This window comes from Terrapene carolina, unplaced genomic scaffold, assembly GCF_002925995.2.
Source record: "Terrapene carolina triunguis isolate 2854851 unplaced genomic scaffold, T_m_triunguis-2.0 Scaffold232, whole genome shotgun sequence".
In the NCBI taxonomy this organism is placed as follows: domain Eukaryota; kingdom Metazoa; phylum Chordata; order Testudines; family Emydidae; genus Terrapene; species Terrapene triunguis.
This window is the reverse complement of record NW_020664583.1, coordinates 10580204-10594024: the sequence shown is the minus strand read 5'-3', so window position 1 is coordinate 10594024 and position 13821 is coordinate 10580204. Positions and strand designations below refer to the sequence as shown.

General features: G+C 47.4%; 1 protein-coding gene across 1 annotated transcript in view; it reads right to left on the bottom strand.

The window, feature by feature from the left end:
• Window positions 1–13821, bottom strand: part of RAD54L2 (RAD54 like 2) — a 94768-nt gene that overhangs the window by 17766 nt on the left and 63181 nt on the right. Inside the window, exons 3-8 of the mRNA XM_026656716.2 lie at window positions 6322–6520; window positions 4635–4774; window positions 2086–2220; window positions 1489–1724; window positions 527–709; window positions 84–217 (exon numbers count right to left, since the gene is read on the bottom strand). Coding sequence (XP_026512501.1) covers window positions 84–217; window positions 527–709; window positions 1489–1724; window positions 2086–2220; window positions 4635–4774; window positions 6322–6520 — 1027 coding nt within the window. The remainder of the gene's footprint in view (window positions 1–83; window positions 218–526; window positions 710–1488; window positions 1725–2085; window positions 2221–4634; window positions 4775–6321; window positions 6521–13821) is intronic.

Sequence of the window (13821 nt, the reverse complement as noted above, 5' to 3'; positions counted from 1 at the left end):
TGCAGCAGTGCTACAGAGACACTGATAATACAACTCCATGAGAAACAGATTAATTGCTCAGGAGGGGCATTCATGGCACCTACTTGTGTTCATCATTCAGGATATGGACTTTGAAGAAGCGTGGCTGAATTTCTTTTGGGTTATAGTCAGCAGGGAGGGTTTCAGGTGCGGGGAGCCACATGTTGAATTCTGCCAGCCAGTTCTGGAGAGTGTTTACCTAGGGAGGAAAAAAATGCACCCAAAGGACTGAGAAAGTAGTTCTCAGACCACAAAATTCAGTCACCTAGCGCTTAGAACTCAAAGTTAACTGGGGCCTGGGAATCACATCCAGCTGTCCTCAGCTAGAAAGAATGGGCCATGATACAAAATCTCAAGGATGGGAGGAATGAAAGCAGTGAAAATGGGAGTGAGGGTACCTGAGGGCTCTCTCTAAGGTATAAAGGACCAATCCATCCATCTCCCCACAACAATAAAAAAAGCAAGTCTAAATTGGTGGACCTGACACTGCTTCACACAGGTTACTTACAGGTACAATGGCAAGGACAGTCTTTGCCTCCGTGTGCCGGAAAAGTACATCCAAGAAAGAGATGACCTGGATGGTCTTGCCCAGCCCCATGCTATGGGCCAAGATACACCCAAACCCACTGCTGCTTTTAAATCTCTCCAGGGATTCCACCAGATTATCATACAGGAACCGGATCCCACCAATCTAGAGAAAATAATGGAAGAGTTGCCAAAGAAGCGATGGAAAACAACAAAATGGAGATGTAGCTACAGATTGACATATACACTGTATGAGCTTATATGGCATATAAATACACAAGGGGAAATTAAAGATTCATTGCAGTATTTTCAGCTACAAGGACTCAATAGAATTCCTTATAAAAAACTTTCTGAAAAGATGATCCTGGTCATTCTTATGCTTGTGCATTTGCTCATGGAGCCAGCATGACCTACAGTCTTTGGGTTGTTTTTTTGTTCTTAAATAATTTGATAAAATAATGCTCATCCAAGCATGAGGTAGAGGGGAAAAATCTCTATCAATATAATGTCATAATATCTGGTTTTGAAACTTTTCCGGGCATCACGCTACTCTAATAATTCTAAATACTTTGCATTTGACACTTGAAGGAATTTGATTTACAAACAATGAAGTTATAAATGTGAAAATATTCGTATTTCTACATATTTTGACAACGTAACAGCACAGGCTCTAGGACTAAGATGTCAAGAGCCTGCTTATCAGATAATAATAGTCAAAGAAATATGGGGCTCAGGATCTCCTTTAATTTCTCTCCATCGTTTAACTGTCTGCACTGGGCACTGCCACAAATCCTGGCCACAAGCTTCAGGGCAGCAGCTCTGCCAATAACATCACTATAGCAAACCATCAACCCACATGACACCAACAGCATGGATTTCAGCTCCTGGGATAAGGAGGAGGTTTTGCTGAAGTCCTTGTGTGTTCTGGGCCTCAACTTCCTGTACCTGGTGAGGCTTTACTGCCCGTGCAAGCTGCGGAGCCAGGAAAATGTCCTCTTCATTGGGTGGATGGTTGATGTTGACAATGACCTGCCCCAGAGAATCCGACTGATTTAAGGCGTCATTCACATGAGAGCCACTGCTCTCTTCAATACCATCCCCATCTTCCCCCTCGTTGGCAGAGTCACTGCTGTCCACAATCTGGAGGGCCTCATCCTCTCCTGAACTCAATTCGATTACTTCTGTGAAAGAGCCAAAGGGGGGAGGGGGTGTTAACTTTTCACTGGACTTGTAGACAGGAGTCAAATTCTGTTAATTTTCAGCAAAGGACTCAAAAATACCAATTTCAAATGCAAATTTGAATATTCAAATACAGTTTGTAGCCAATGCTTGGCCCAAGGTGCTTCGGCTCATTTTGGAAAGGTTAATTAAGGACAATTTGGGAGTGGGACTACCAGAATCAGCACTACATTCATAAAAAACCTTTAGATACATAAAATCTGAAGATAGACAGCTTTGTGGGAGATCTGGCTGGATGCAACTGGGTAAATGGGACCATCTGGGAGATACAGGGATGTGTGACAGGTTGGTTGTGAACCTTACCATCTTTAATGCTATGTAGTATGCCTTTCGTGTCATCTTCACTGCCACTGCTGGTGCTATCCAAGCAGATCACTTCCTCAGCTAGGACCTGAGGTGGAAGCTGAGTGGCCTCCGCTGTTCTTAAAACTATTTCTTCTACACAAAAATAGTAAACAATAGTTAACAATACTAATAATAATCGGGAAAGATACAAAACTGTTTGGAGTTAAGTCAACATTCCCTTCTACACTTGCTCCAGTCAATCAGTCCTGGGATTTTCCATAATCAACTCTTGCTGTTTAACCTACTGCTATGTCTCAGCTTAGCGGGTCATTTCATCTCCTTTTCCCCACCTCAATGTGCTCAATGCTTCTGTCTAAACAAGATTCCCATTGTTGGGAAGCTCCCTATTATAAGCCATGTGTGGAGTATATTCCTCACTGAGGGCATGGCTACACTTGCAGATGTAGAGCGCAGTGAGTTAAACCCGCCTTCAGAGAGCGCAGTAGGGTAAGTGCTGCAGTCTGTCCACACTGACAACTGCTTGTGCACTGGCATGGCCACATTTGCGGCACTTGCAGAGGCACTGGGAACAATGCATTATGGGCAGCTATCCCAGAGTGCAAGTGACTGCAAGTGCTTTTCAAATGGGGGGGTGGGGTGGAGTGTGACAGGGAGTGTGTTGTGTGTATGTGGGGGGAGAGAGAGTGGGGTTTTGGGGGGCGGAGAGCATGTCAGCATGTTGTCTTGTAAGTTCAGACAGCAGCAGACCCCCTTTCCTGCCCCCCTACCCCTCTCACTCACAGCATTCCACACTAATGGCTTGCATGCCGGCTGTCAGAAACGGAGCTTTGAAAGGGTATTTCCGCATTCCTACAGGAGTTCAAAACAATGACAAGAGTAGCCACTTGACTTAAGGGGATTATGGGACGTTTTCGGAGGCCGATCAGAGCGCAATAACCCAACACCTCGTTCACACTGATGCCCGGGCGTTGTAGCCAAGGCACAGCAAACATTATTCCTCTCACTGAGGTGGAGTACCAGCAGCGATGTAGCCGCGGAATCAGAGCGCTCTACGTGCCTTGCCAGTATGGACGGGGAGTGAGCTAGGGCGCCCGGGGCTCCTTTATTGCGCTGTAACTCGCAAGTGTAGTCAAGCCCTGAGACTCCAAAGCCCATTTTGTTCCAAAAGCTGAGAAAAACAGGATCATCTTTTAACCATCCAATACCATATAACAAGGAGAATAAAGTTCCCTTTTCCTTACTTTGCACTACATCCTGTAGAGAAAGCACAAGTGCTTAGGCTTGGGGGCTAAAAGGTGACCACAGCTGGCCCCATTTCCCCGCACTCCAATCTTGTGGTTACTCTTAAGTCTTTATGTTTGTGAAAAACATTTTTAAAATGTGAAAAGAGCATAACTAATACAATGTTGTATCCATGGGTCTGCAGACAGCCTGAAAAAATAGCTCTGAGAGGTGTGAACTGCCTCATTCATTTCAATGGGTGTTGACTCTGAAGCCTAGCTGTTCAAATTTAAATGTCTACATTGTCCAGTATTTCACTGCTGGTCAAAACATGAAAGAAAGAAGTGTGAGCATTTGCACCAACTACTCAGAGTGATGTTTTGTTTTGACATGTCAAAACACAGACTTTGGTTTGAGTGTGGGACTGGGGCAGGGGTGGGCAAACTTTCTGGCGTAAGGGCCACATCTGGGTATGGAAATTGTATGCCAGGCCATGAATGTTCACAAAATTGAGGGTTGGGGTGCAGGAGGGGGTGAGGGCTCCGGCTGGGAGTGCGGCCAGAAACGAGGACTTCAGGTGAGGGAGGGGGCTCTGGGCTGGGGGTGGAGCAAAGGGGTTCGGAGTATGGGAAGAGACTCCAGGCTGAGGTAAGGGGTTGGGGTGTTGGAGGGGGTATGGGCTCTGGACTGGGGGTGCAGGTTCCAGGGTGGGGCCAGAAATGAGGGGTTCAGGATGGGTTTGGGAGGGGGCTGGGGCTAAGGGGTTCGGAGTGCGGGAGGGGGACCAGGGCTGGGACAGGGGGTTGGGGTGTGGGAGGAGGTCAGAGGTGTAGGCTCTGGGCGGCGCTTACCTCTCACAGCTCCCGGAAGAAGCAGCATGTCCCCCTTCCGGCTCCTACATGGAGATGCGGCCAGGTGGCTCTGCGAGCTGCCCCGTTTGCCACCCCTGCAGCTCCCATTGGCCACTGTTTCCGGCCAATGGGCGCTACAGAGCCAGCAGCTGGTGCGGGGGCAGCGTGCGGAGCCCCCTGGCTGCCCCTATGTGCAGGAGCCGGAGGGGGGACATGCCAATGCTTCCCAGAAGCTGCGTGGAGCCACGGCATTCACGGAGTGGGGCAAGCCCCCCGACCTTGCTCCCTGTCTGTAGTGCAGGAGCGGGGCAAGCCCCCAACCCCACTCCCCAGCGGGAGCTTAAGGGCTGGAAAGGTCTGATGGGCCAGATGCCCATAGTTTGCCCACCCCTGGGCTAGGGAGAGTACCACTTTCTGCTCCTCTTCATCTGCTACCCTTAAAACTTGCTTTAGTGAACGCCCCTCTCTATTTACCTGGAAGGAACTCTAGCGGTACAGTGGGGATGGCTGCCGGATAATCCTTTCGCTGCTGCTCCAGCCTTTTCCTTCTCTCCAACTCTTCCAGCTGGGCTGCTTTTGTCACAGCCTCAAGCTGATCCTCCCGCAGCAGCTTTCTGAGCACATGGGCAAACACAGAAAATGTTATTTCATTACACCCAGAAACAGTCTATCCTAAATAACTTGGATGGTTTCACAGCTGACCCACGAGAGGAATGACAAGCTCCAAAAAGAACGTAAGATACACAGACAAAGGACATCATAGCCAAAAGCTATAGCATGACAACTACAATTTTAGGGAAGGCTGCTCCCTTTTTTAACTGCCTGTAACTGCTACTGTTGTATGAGGAAAGGGCTCGTGTTTGACAGGAGCAAAATGTTGGATGGATGGAAAAGGTGAGTGGACAAGTGTGTGTCTATGCTGAGATGCCTAGTAGCAGTAAACTTGAAAGGATCTTTCTGTAAACAGCAGAGGATATATATGTTGTTATTTATTTCTATGGTATTAGAGTCCACGTACAGCAGCAATGGCACAACATCAGGGAAATTTGTTAGGAGACAAAGCACCTGTCTAAAAGCCTTCAACAGCAAAAGAGGAAATAAGTACTTTCAAGTCACTTTCCTATTCTCCTGGTTCTTTCCAGGAACCATGACCCCACATGCATTCCAAATATGCTTAGGGATTAATTTAAATACACCACTTTATAGGTAATCCCATGAGTTTTGGAAAGTTCCATTTTTTTCCCTTTCAGATTAATGTGAAAGGTGTGAGATTTGCAGCTCTGAAGACTGAATTCCTCTATCCAGAATATAGGTACAGTCTGAACAGTGGCAGTCCAAGACTTCCCCACCCTGCCCTGCCAATTCACTCTAGCCCTCAAATGTAGGAACCTCCTCCTCTATGAGTAAGGATATATCTTGGTATCCAGGGCCCACTAAACTATTGTTCCTTGGGTTGAAGCTGCCAACAAGAGGGCTAATTAGTACTAATTGCTATGTGAACCAGATCAAGACCACTAATTCTTTTCACACAAGGGGCATCAAACCGCCATCAGCTGGTGTAAGGCTCCACATTCCATTATGACTCCTCTGAGACATCTAGTTCCCTGTAAATAAATGTTATCGCAAACTTCTTACAGCCCTACATCCTGTCACAGAATATAGGAGGGGATCTAAAAAAATCTCAAATTACTACAATGTAAAATGAAGGAGAAACTGATTTTCAACTTTTTAGGCACTGGCTGTGCCCTGAGCTTTCTTGCAAATAAACACCTAAAGTAGTGCAGGGAAAGGATTTATTTTAGGCTACTTACAATATCATCAGCTCTAGCAGAAGAGAGAGACACCCTGAACTCAGGCATTGATTAGAATGTAATGGTGGAACTGATTTTCATGTATTTGGTTTTAAAACCTATATGTGAATTATTTTGCTAATTTCATATATTTGCTGCTGTGGAGCTGAACATGTTAATTTTCTGAGATCTCAAACAGTTTACTTGCACCCCGCCACAGGTAAAATGCTTTGGTTTTAAGAGATTGTCTGGTTTGCTACAGAAGGTGTTGGCAAAAGCCTAGAAGCAATACAAATTCAACTGAGTAGACTCCACTTTCCCCCATTAAGACTGTGGGACCCTCTGCCCTTCCCAATTCTATTGCTGCCCACCTTATGTTCCTCCTCATGTGAGAAGGTTTCTGAGCCCTCTTCTTTTTGGTGTCCTCAGAGGCCAGGCTCTTGTGCTGGTTCTGCAAGAGTCGCTCCGCCCGCTCGCTCTGAGATGAGGTAGTTGAAGTAGAGCGTTGCCATTCCCCATCCTCCCCATGCTGAACATGGTCACTGCTGAATACATCTTCCTGGGGCTGGTCTGAAAAGACAGAGCAAGAACAAATTGTAAACAACCATCCCATGCTGTCAGTCAGTTTTTACACACCTGCTAACCCCAGACTGAGCTCAAAGACCAACTGGAATCATTCATCCCTCTTCTGGTTCATTTGGTTGTATGTTTCTTTGAAGGCCAAAATTGTGAACTGACCTTTCTGCACTGAAGATGCTACTGAATACAGTGTTAAAGTTCTCAGGTCAGTGTCTGTCTCCTGTGAAAGAAAAGGCCGCACCACTAAAAACAGAGCCAGAGAGAAAAAAAAACTCTAGGGCCCTAACATGAAAACAAAGTGAACAGATTCTAACTCAGGCACAATGTTTTCTGGCCTGAGACTTCACTTCCTTCTAGCAGCCAGAATTAGTATTGATTAGGAGAGGGAGCGAAAAGTAGCCCATAACCAGTTATACTGCATTTGGGCAATCTACAAGTCTAGATGCCGCTAAAAGTCAATGTGTGTTAGATGCGTGCTACTAAGGCTATAAGAACATAAGAATGGCCATATTAGGTTAGACCCATGGTCCATCTAACCCAGTATCCTGTCTTCTGACAGTGGCCAGTGCCAGACGCTTCAGAGGGAATGAACAGAACAGGGCAATTATCGAGTAATTCATTCCGTTGTCCAGCCCCAGCATCAGGCAGAGATTTTGGGACACCTGGAGCATGGAGGTTGCATCCCTGACCACCTTGACTTATAGCCATTGATGGACCTATCCTCCATTAACTTATCTAATCCTTTTTTGAACCCCGTTATACGTTTGGCCTTCCAAGAGGAACTCGTTGCCAGGGGATGCTGGGGAAGGAAGTTCCAACAAGCTTTGTAAAAGGAAAATGGTCCAGCATTCCATGAAAACTGCTGTCCAATTTTAACAGCAGAGGGATAACCTGCACCCCATCTCAGGATCAACTCTGCTCCTCCTATACAAAGAGTTAAATCAGAGAACTACAATGACTGGGAAAGGGTCTGCCTTTGAAATAGATAAGGGGGGGGGGGGAAGATTGTGACAAGAAAGAGGAAAACAGGCAATATGTCAGTGATACCAGCATCTCTGGAAACTAGTGGAGTCCCCTCTGAAAGGAGAGCACTGGCCTGCTAAACCCAGGGTTGTGAGTTCAATCCTTGAGGGGGCCATGTAGGCATCTGGGTCAAAAAATCTGTCTGGGGATTGGTCCTGCTTTGAGCAGGGGGTTGGACTAGATGACCTCCTGAGGTCCCTTCCAACCCTGATATTCTATGCAGAAGGAGAGATGGCTGCGGTAACGAAGAGTACCACACCGTAACACTCATGCACACAGATGCCACTAGAAGCTGCCACATTAACACACCAATTACATTAGTCTTGCCACCAATTTCTTCCCTTCAAAGCTGGGGTCCCAAGAACAGTATTTTGCTAGCTGAGCAAAGTGAACAGTACTGCAAGCTCAGTCCAGCAGAGATTCCGTTAGACATCTCCCAGAACTATTTGCATTTGCCCCCAATCTAAATCAGAATTAATGCAGGACTTCTGAACACAGCAGATCCTGAGCCACAGAATGGGCCATTTTCTATGCACATCCATACCATTAAGCCTTGTCTACGTTAGAAGAATGGTTATCAGCAACAGATGCCAGCAACAGGTACAGTTTACCTTGTGCTGAACGAGGAACACTGGTTTGCTGCAAATGTAGACATAGACAAACTGATTTCAGTGTTATGAACCTGGTGGGTTTTCTAGCATAGACAAGGCTTTAGAGTCTAATACTACAACATGCCTCCCTAAACAAAACAGGCTCACAGACCATGCATTATATTCATTTACAGCGAGAAATCGGCGCTCAGAAAAGAATCCAGTTTCCTGGGCTTCCCAGATAAGAGCTCTGCCATTTGAGTAAAGATGCAGCTTGGTCACATTACCCACAGGTCTTTAACATTGCTTGGTCTTGATTCACAATTATATAACTAGATCAAAAGATTGGATAAAATAGGGCAAAGGGAAACAGCAACAGCAGCAACGTGACCACATTCTACAGGATGAGTCATTAAACCAGCAACTTTCCCAGAGCCAAACAAAGCCATTGGTTTCCCTGCTGCCATCCTACCCCTGAGCCCTTGAGACCTGGACACAATTAGAGAGGAAACAAAGTCATGTTCATTTTGGAGAGGGAACCATCTCTCTTTCTGCCCCCTGGCAATTACTGATGCAGCACTGGTTCTTCCCTTTGCACTGACTATACCAGTAGAGGCTACTGCAGGGCAAACACAATTCAGAATCTACACAGAGGAGGGTGGAGCTGTCTCCAATACATGTTTCCCTATCTGTCTTTCAGTCTCTCTGCATACTTACTTTTCTGCATGTATTTTCCTTCCTCTCTTCTATATTTGCAACAAACCATATTTAACACATTAGGTGACACACAGCTGTGCCCAGAATTTAAAAAAAAAAAAACCACTCTTACCTGAGCAAGAATATGAAATTCAACTCTGATAAAATGGTTTGTCCCTGTTCAAACAAAACATAACTTGTCAAGCTAGAACCTTGTTCAACCATAACCATATTTCATTTAATAGTTAAACACAGTTGTTTGCCCTGTGTATACAATTCCTAAGATGAGGACTGCAGTCTGACAACACACATCGTATATACCCATCTGGACAATAACATCTTGTCCACATTAGGGACTGATCAAAAAATCTCATTGGTTCAGCTGAAGTGGTATTAGAACCAGTGGGAGCCATCGTGTAGCAAGGTTCCCATGGCTGGGTGCATTTTTACCACTATGTTAACTAAAGCTCCTTTTCCGTAGGCTTAACACACACTTAAACCACCAGAAGATACTGGAATCTTGTCTAGGCTACAACTCCCAGTGGTTCTAACACCTGAGCTGACATTAGAACCAGTGGGGTTTATTTTGTTAAATTCCCTACTGTAGACACAGTTTAAATCTTGTGCTAAACACTGATCTCCCATCAGTCTTGCACTAGTAACACTTTTTCCTCTTTGTGACAGAGGGAGTGAAGGAATGTTACAGCAGCACTGCTCCCACTACACATTCAATTGAACTGCTAACCTGACACAGCTTCAATAAGCAGCTTTTTTCACAATGTAACAATTTGTCAATCATGTTTGCACATCCCCAGCTGCCTAACCATGTTTACACCATCAGTGTCCTCTGGGAAAGTCTGGGCAGTTATTCCATACTGCCTCAGCCAAGGGAGTGCCACCAGCAATATGTGCAGCACTGCACACTGGATAATCCTACCCACACAGGGTTCTGGAGGAAGGGCCACCAGCCAAACTGGCTGCACTGGCATAGTTTGGGGGTCTTAGCTAAACAACAGAGTTACAACCTGGATACACGACAATAGTCATGTGCCAGCTCGGGCAGCTGGCAAGGATGAATCTGGTTTAGCTTCTGTGGTTACTAACCATGTATCCAATGTGCTGCGTGTCAACACAAACCACATTTAGAACCAACTAGACTGTAAACACTTTCGGACAAGGACCATCTTTTTGTTGCGTGTTTGTACAGCATCTGGCACAACCAGGTCCCAGTCCGTGACTGGGGATCCTAAGTGCTATCACTTGTATTAACACAAATAAATAATAGTTATGTCACCAATTGTTTACTCATTCAGCTAAAGGCTAGCGTAGATGGAGGCACAACGGCCCTTCTACACTAACAATTAAGTCAAGAGACCTGGTTACAACATGGCTCTAGTTTGTAAGGCAGACAGGATCATGACAGTGTTCTGTACCTGGACCTTGGACACACCCCATCTGCACGAGAGATTAGAATGGTTTTCTAACAATCAGAGGACAGCTGCATTGTAATTAGGTCTCCTAACTCAGATGTGTAGACCTGCCCATATATGCTCTGTCTGCACTATAGAATTGCACTGTTGCAACTTTTACTGCCGCAAATGAACAGGTGGAAGCTGCAGTGGTGTACAGCATACACAGCAGGCATCTTCTGATAGGTGCACAAAGTGTACCACAACCATACACAGCCCCTGCCCCGGGGATTGTTGCAAATATCCCACAATGCGCAGCACAACTACCAGGAGCAGGTTCATATTCTCTATGGTTAGGCAGTTGTGCAAAATTATAGGTTTTAAGCATTTTTTATTTTCGTGTATTTAAATATTCACAGTTGTGGAAAACTAAGGGGGGGATCAGACAATTATTTAATGTGAGTAGATGTTGATATTCAAAAAGTTAAAGCTTTGTAACTGTTAAAACACAAACTGTCAACATCACATGTCAAAATATACAAAGTAAATATTCTTAAATCAAACTCTAATAAGTTCTCAAGCAGCATTTTTCTTACTTTCCCAATCAGTAAATTTCTATCATTATTGCCGGATATATTTTTCATGGGTTTGTGTATGTACAGTGACACCAGCGTTTACCGATATTTACCAATAAAAATCTAATCTTTCCAAGCCTATCTGTGGTGTACAGTATACACTTCACACAGTTCTGTCCTGCACAGCAGCTATAAGTGCACAGAGGAGCATGGACTACACTTGATATTTGCAGACTCCATGGTGGAGAGTCAACTGCTTCCTCTCCAATCCATGGGCGGCATGTATAATAGGCTGAGGAAGGCTGTGCCTCCCCAAACAGCCCCATGTGTCCCCGCTCACACTCCACCCCAAGGCCCCCTCCTGCTGCTAGATGGCCCCAGCCCAGGCAGGCTGCTTCTCTTCCGGGAAGTGAAGCCTGTTGAGGTTGGGGCAAGGGAGGCTGGGACGGGGCCACCCAGCACTGGGGGAGCCCCCTGTGCTGGGGCTGTGTCTCCAGCTGGGGGGGAAGGAGGGTCTGCACGCCACCCGCCGGGTGCTCCAGGGCTTGGAGGGGGAGGGGGGGAAGGCCACGTGCTGCTGCCCCACCCAGTGCTCCAGGGCTGGGGGTGCGTGTGCCGCCTGTCCGGCGCTTTGGGGTTGGGGGGGGTCTGTGCCGCCTGCCAGGTGCTCTCAGGGGACCCAGGGCTGGGGGGTGCTGGGCTTGGGAGGGGCAGAAGGGGGGAGCCTGAGGCAGAAGGGGGGCCAGGCCGGGTGCTAGCCTCCCCAAGCCCGTGATTCACCCACCGCTCATGCTGCAACCACTGCCAGACTGCAGGTAGGCCTCGAGGCCACTTTAGGTGTTGGTGCTCAATGTGGTCAGGAACTCCATTTTATTCTTTTCCTGGGCATGTTTAGTTTTGACAAAAGAAGACTGAGGGGGACCTGATAACAGTCTTCAAATATATTAAGCAGCATTATAAAGGGGACGGTGATCAATTGTTCTCCATGTACACTGAAGGAAGGACAGGTAGTAATGGGGTTAATCTGCAGGAGGGAAGATTTTGGTTAGATACTAGGAAAAACTTTATAACTATAAAGATATAAAGCACTGGAATGGGCTTCCAAGGGAGGTTGCGGAATCCCCATCACTGGAGGTTTTTGAGAATAGATTGAACAAACACCTGAGAGCAATGGTCTAGGTTTACTTGGTCTTGCCTCACTCAGCACAAGGGGCTGGATTTGATGACTTCTAGAGGTCCCTTCCAGCCTTGCATTTCCATTATTCTGTGATAATCCCTGGCAATATGTGCCCAAACAAATTAATCCACCTCTCTTAGGGAAGGAAAAGAAAACAGTCCTCACCAGCTCACAGGGTCCAGAGTCTTTGAAAACCTCTGCAGTTTCTATCAGGCCAGCTAACTGGAGAGCAATAAGACTTTGTTCTCGTTTTAAAATAATCAGCCTCAGCCCTTCAAGCAACAAAGCAGCTTTAGGCCCCTCCCACCCAGAGCAGCCTAACAAAGAACTAATTATGTAACCATTACATAAGCTGACACACCCACTCACCCCAGCACACATATACAACCACTCTTTCCTGGTCCCCCGAAAGCTAGCAGGGCCAAGGGGAATACACAAGAAATCTCCCCCGCCCCTCCCCTTGAATAGATCATGCTGTATAGACAGCCAGCTCTACAACCAGTATCCATCACAGTTAGCCCTTTCACCTATGTCTGTGATCCGCTACATTTCATTCTTAGCTTTTGCTATCTTCCTCTTTTCTCTCACTCACATTCTCTTCTCTGTCCTGCATTTTTTGCTTCTCCAGGTACTCAGCTCTTTTCTAGTCACTCTACTTCCCCTTTCCTATTTTCCCCACTCAAGCCTACTTTCTGGCAGGGGCGGCGGCCCCTTCCCAAAAGTGGGGGGGGCCCCGCCCCATCCCCTTCTTCCCCCCAAGGCCCCACCCCGGCCAAGCCAGAAGCCAGGGAGCCTGCCCTCCCCAGCCCGTGTCCCCACTCCCCGGATTCCCCGCCCAGGGCAGGTGGAGGGACCCTCGCTCCCCACAGCTGCCCACGCGACTCTTACCCCGACCCAGCTCTGGCTTGGGGTCCAGGCCTCGAAGCCACGGTAAGAGCCACCCGGGCAGCTGTGAGGAGCCATGAACCCTCACCTGCCCTGGGTGGGAGGTCCAGGAGGCCAGGACACGGGCCTGGGGCTGTTCTGCCCCCCCCCCCCCCCGGGGCAAATGGAGGGTCTGCAGCTCCCCACAGCTGCTCAAGCTCCCCAGCTGGTCGGGGTCTGGGGGGGAAGAGGAGGGGTGGGGCCGGTGGTGAAAAGTGGACAGGCCAGGCCTCTCCACTTTCAGAAAGTTGGAGGGCCATGGCCCCCTGGCCCTCCCTGTTCTGGCACCCCTGCCTTGTGGGGACTGAACAGAGGACTGCAGAAAACAACTTTCAATGTCACTCCATTGGAGAAGTCTGCTAAAGAGCCAAGTGAGGCATCCCCTCACCCTGCAGGAGTAGCCCAATGCAGCTCAGAAGTCTGCAGTGCATAGCAAAGTCTTTGTTGCAGAGATGCAACTTGCAGAGACTACTGCTCCCAGCAGGCAATGCTTCATCTTGACCTCAGCTGGGCAAAGAAGTCGGTCACCACTGCTTAGGGACCCTAAACTCTGATCCCTTGCAAAGCAGGCAGCACAGCAGCCTCTCTTAGCATAGCCTACACCTTGCCCTCATTGACGAAAGAAATGAAGATTGTATGAAAAGCAATTATTAGAGGGTACATAACCTAATTCCCACTCACTCTCACTCCTCAGATTTGCACACAGTGTAGGCTGCTATAGCTTGTACCTTGCTATGAGTCACGATCATGGCTATACTCTGAGGCACAAAAGTGAATCTTCCAGTCTGCACATGCTCAAGCCCTGGAGCTTTCCTTCTGATGACTGATGCTTCCTCTGGCCTGTCACACAGCACACAGATCAACTCTGCTGTCCTCATTAGCACTGCTGACTTATCTA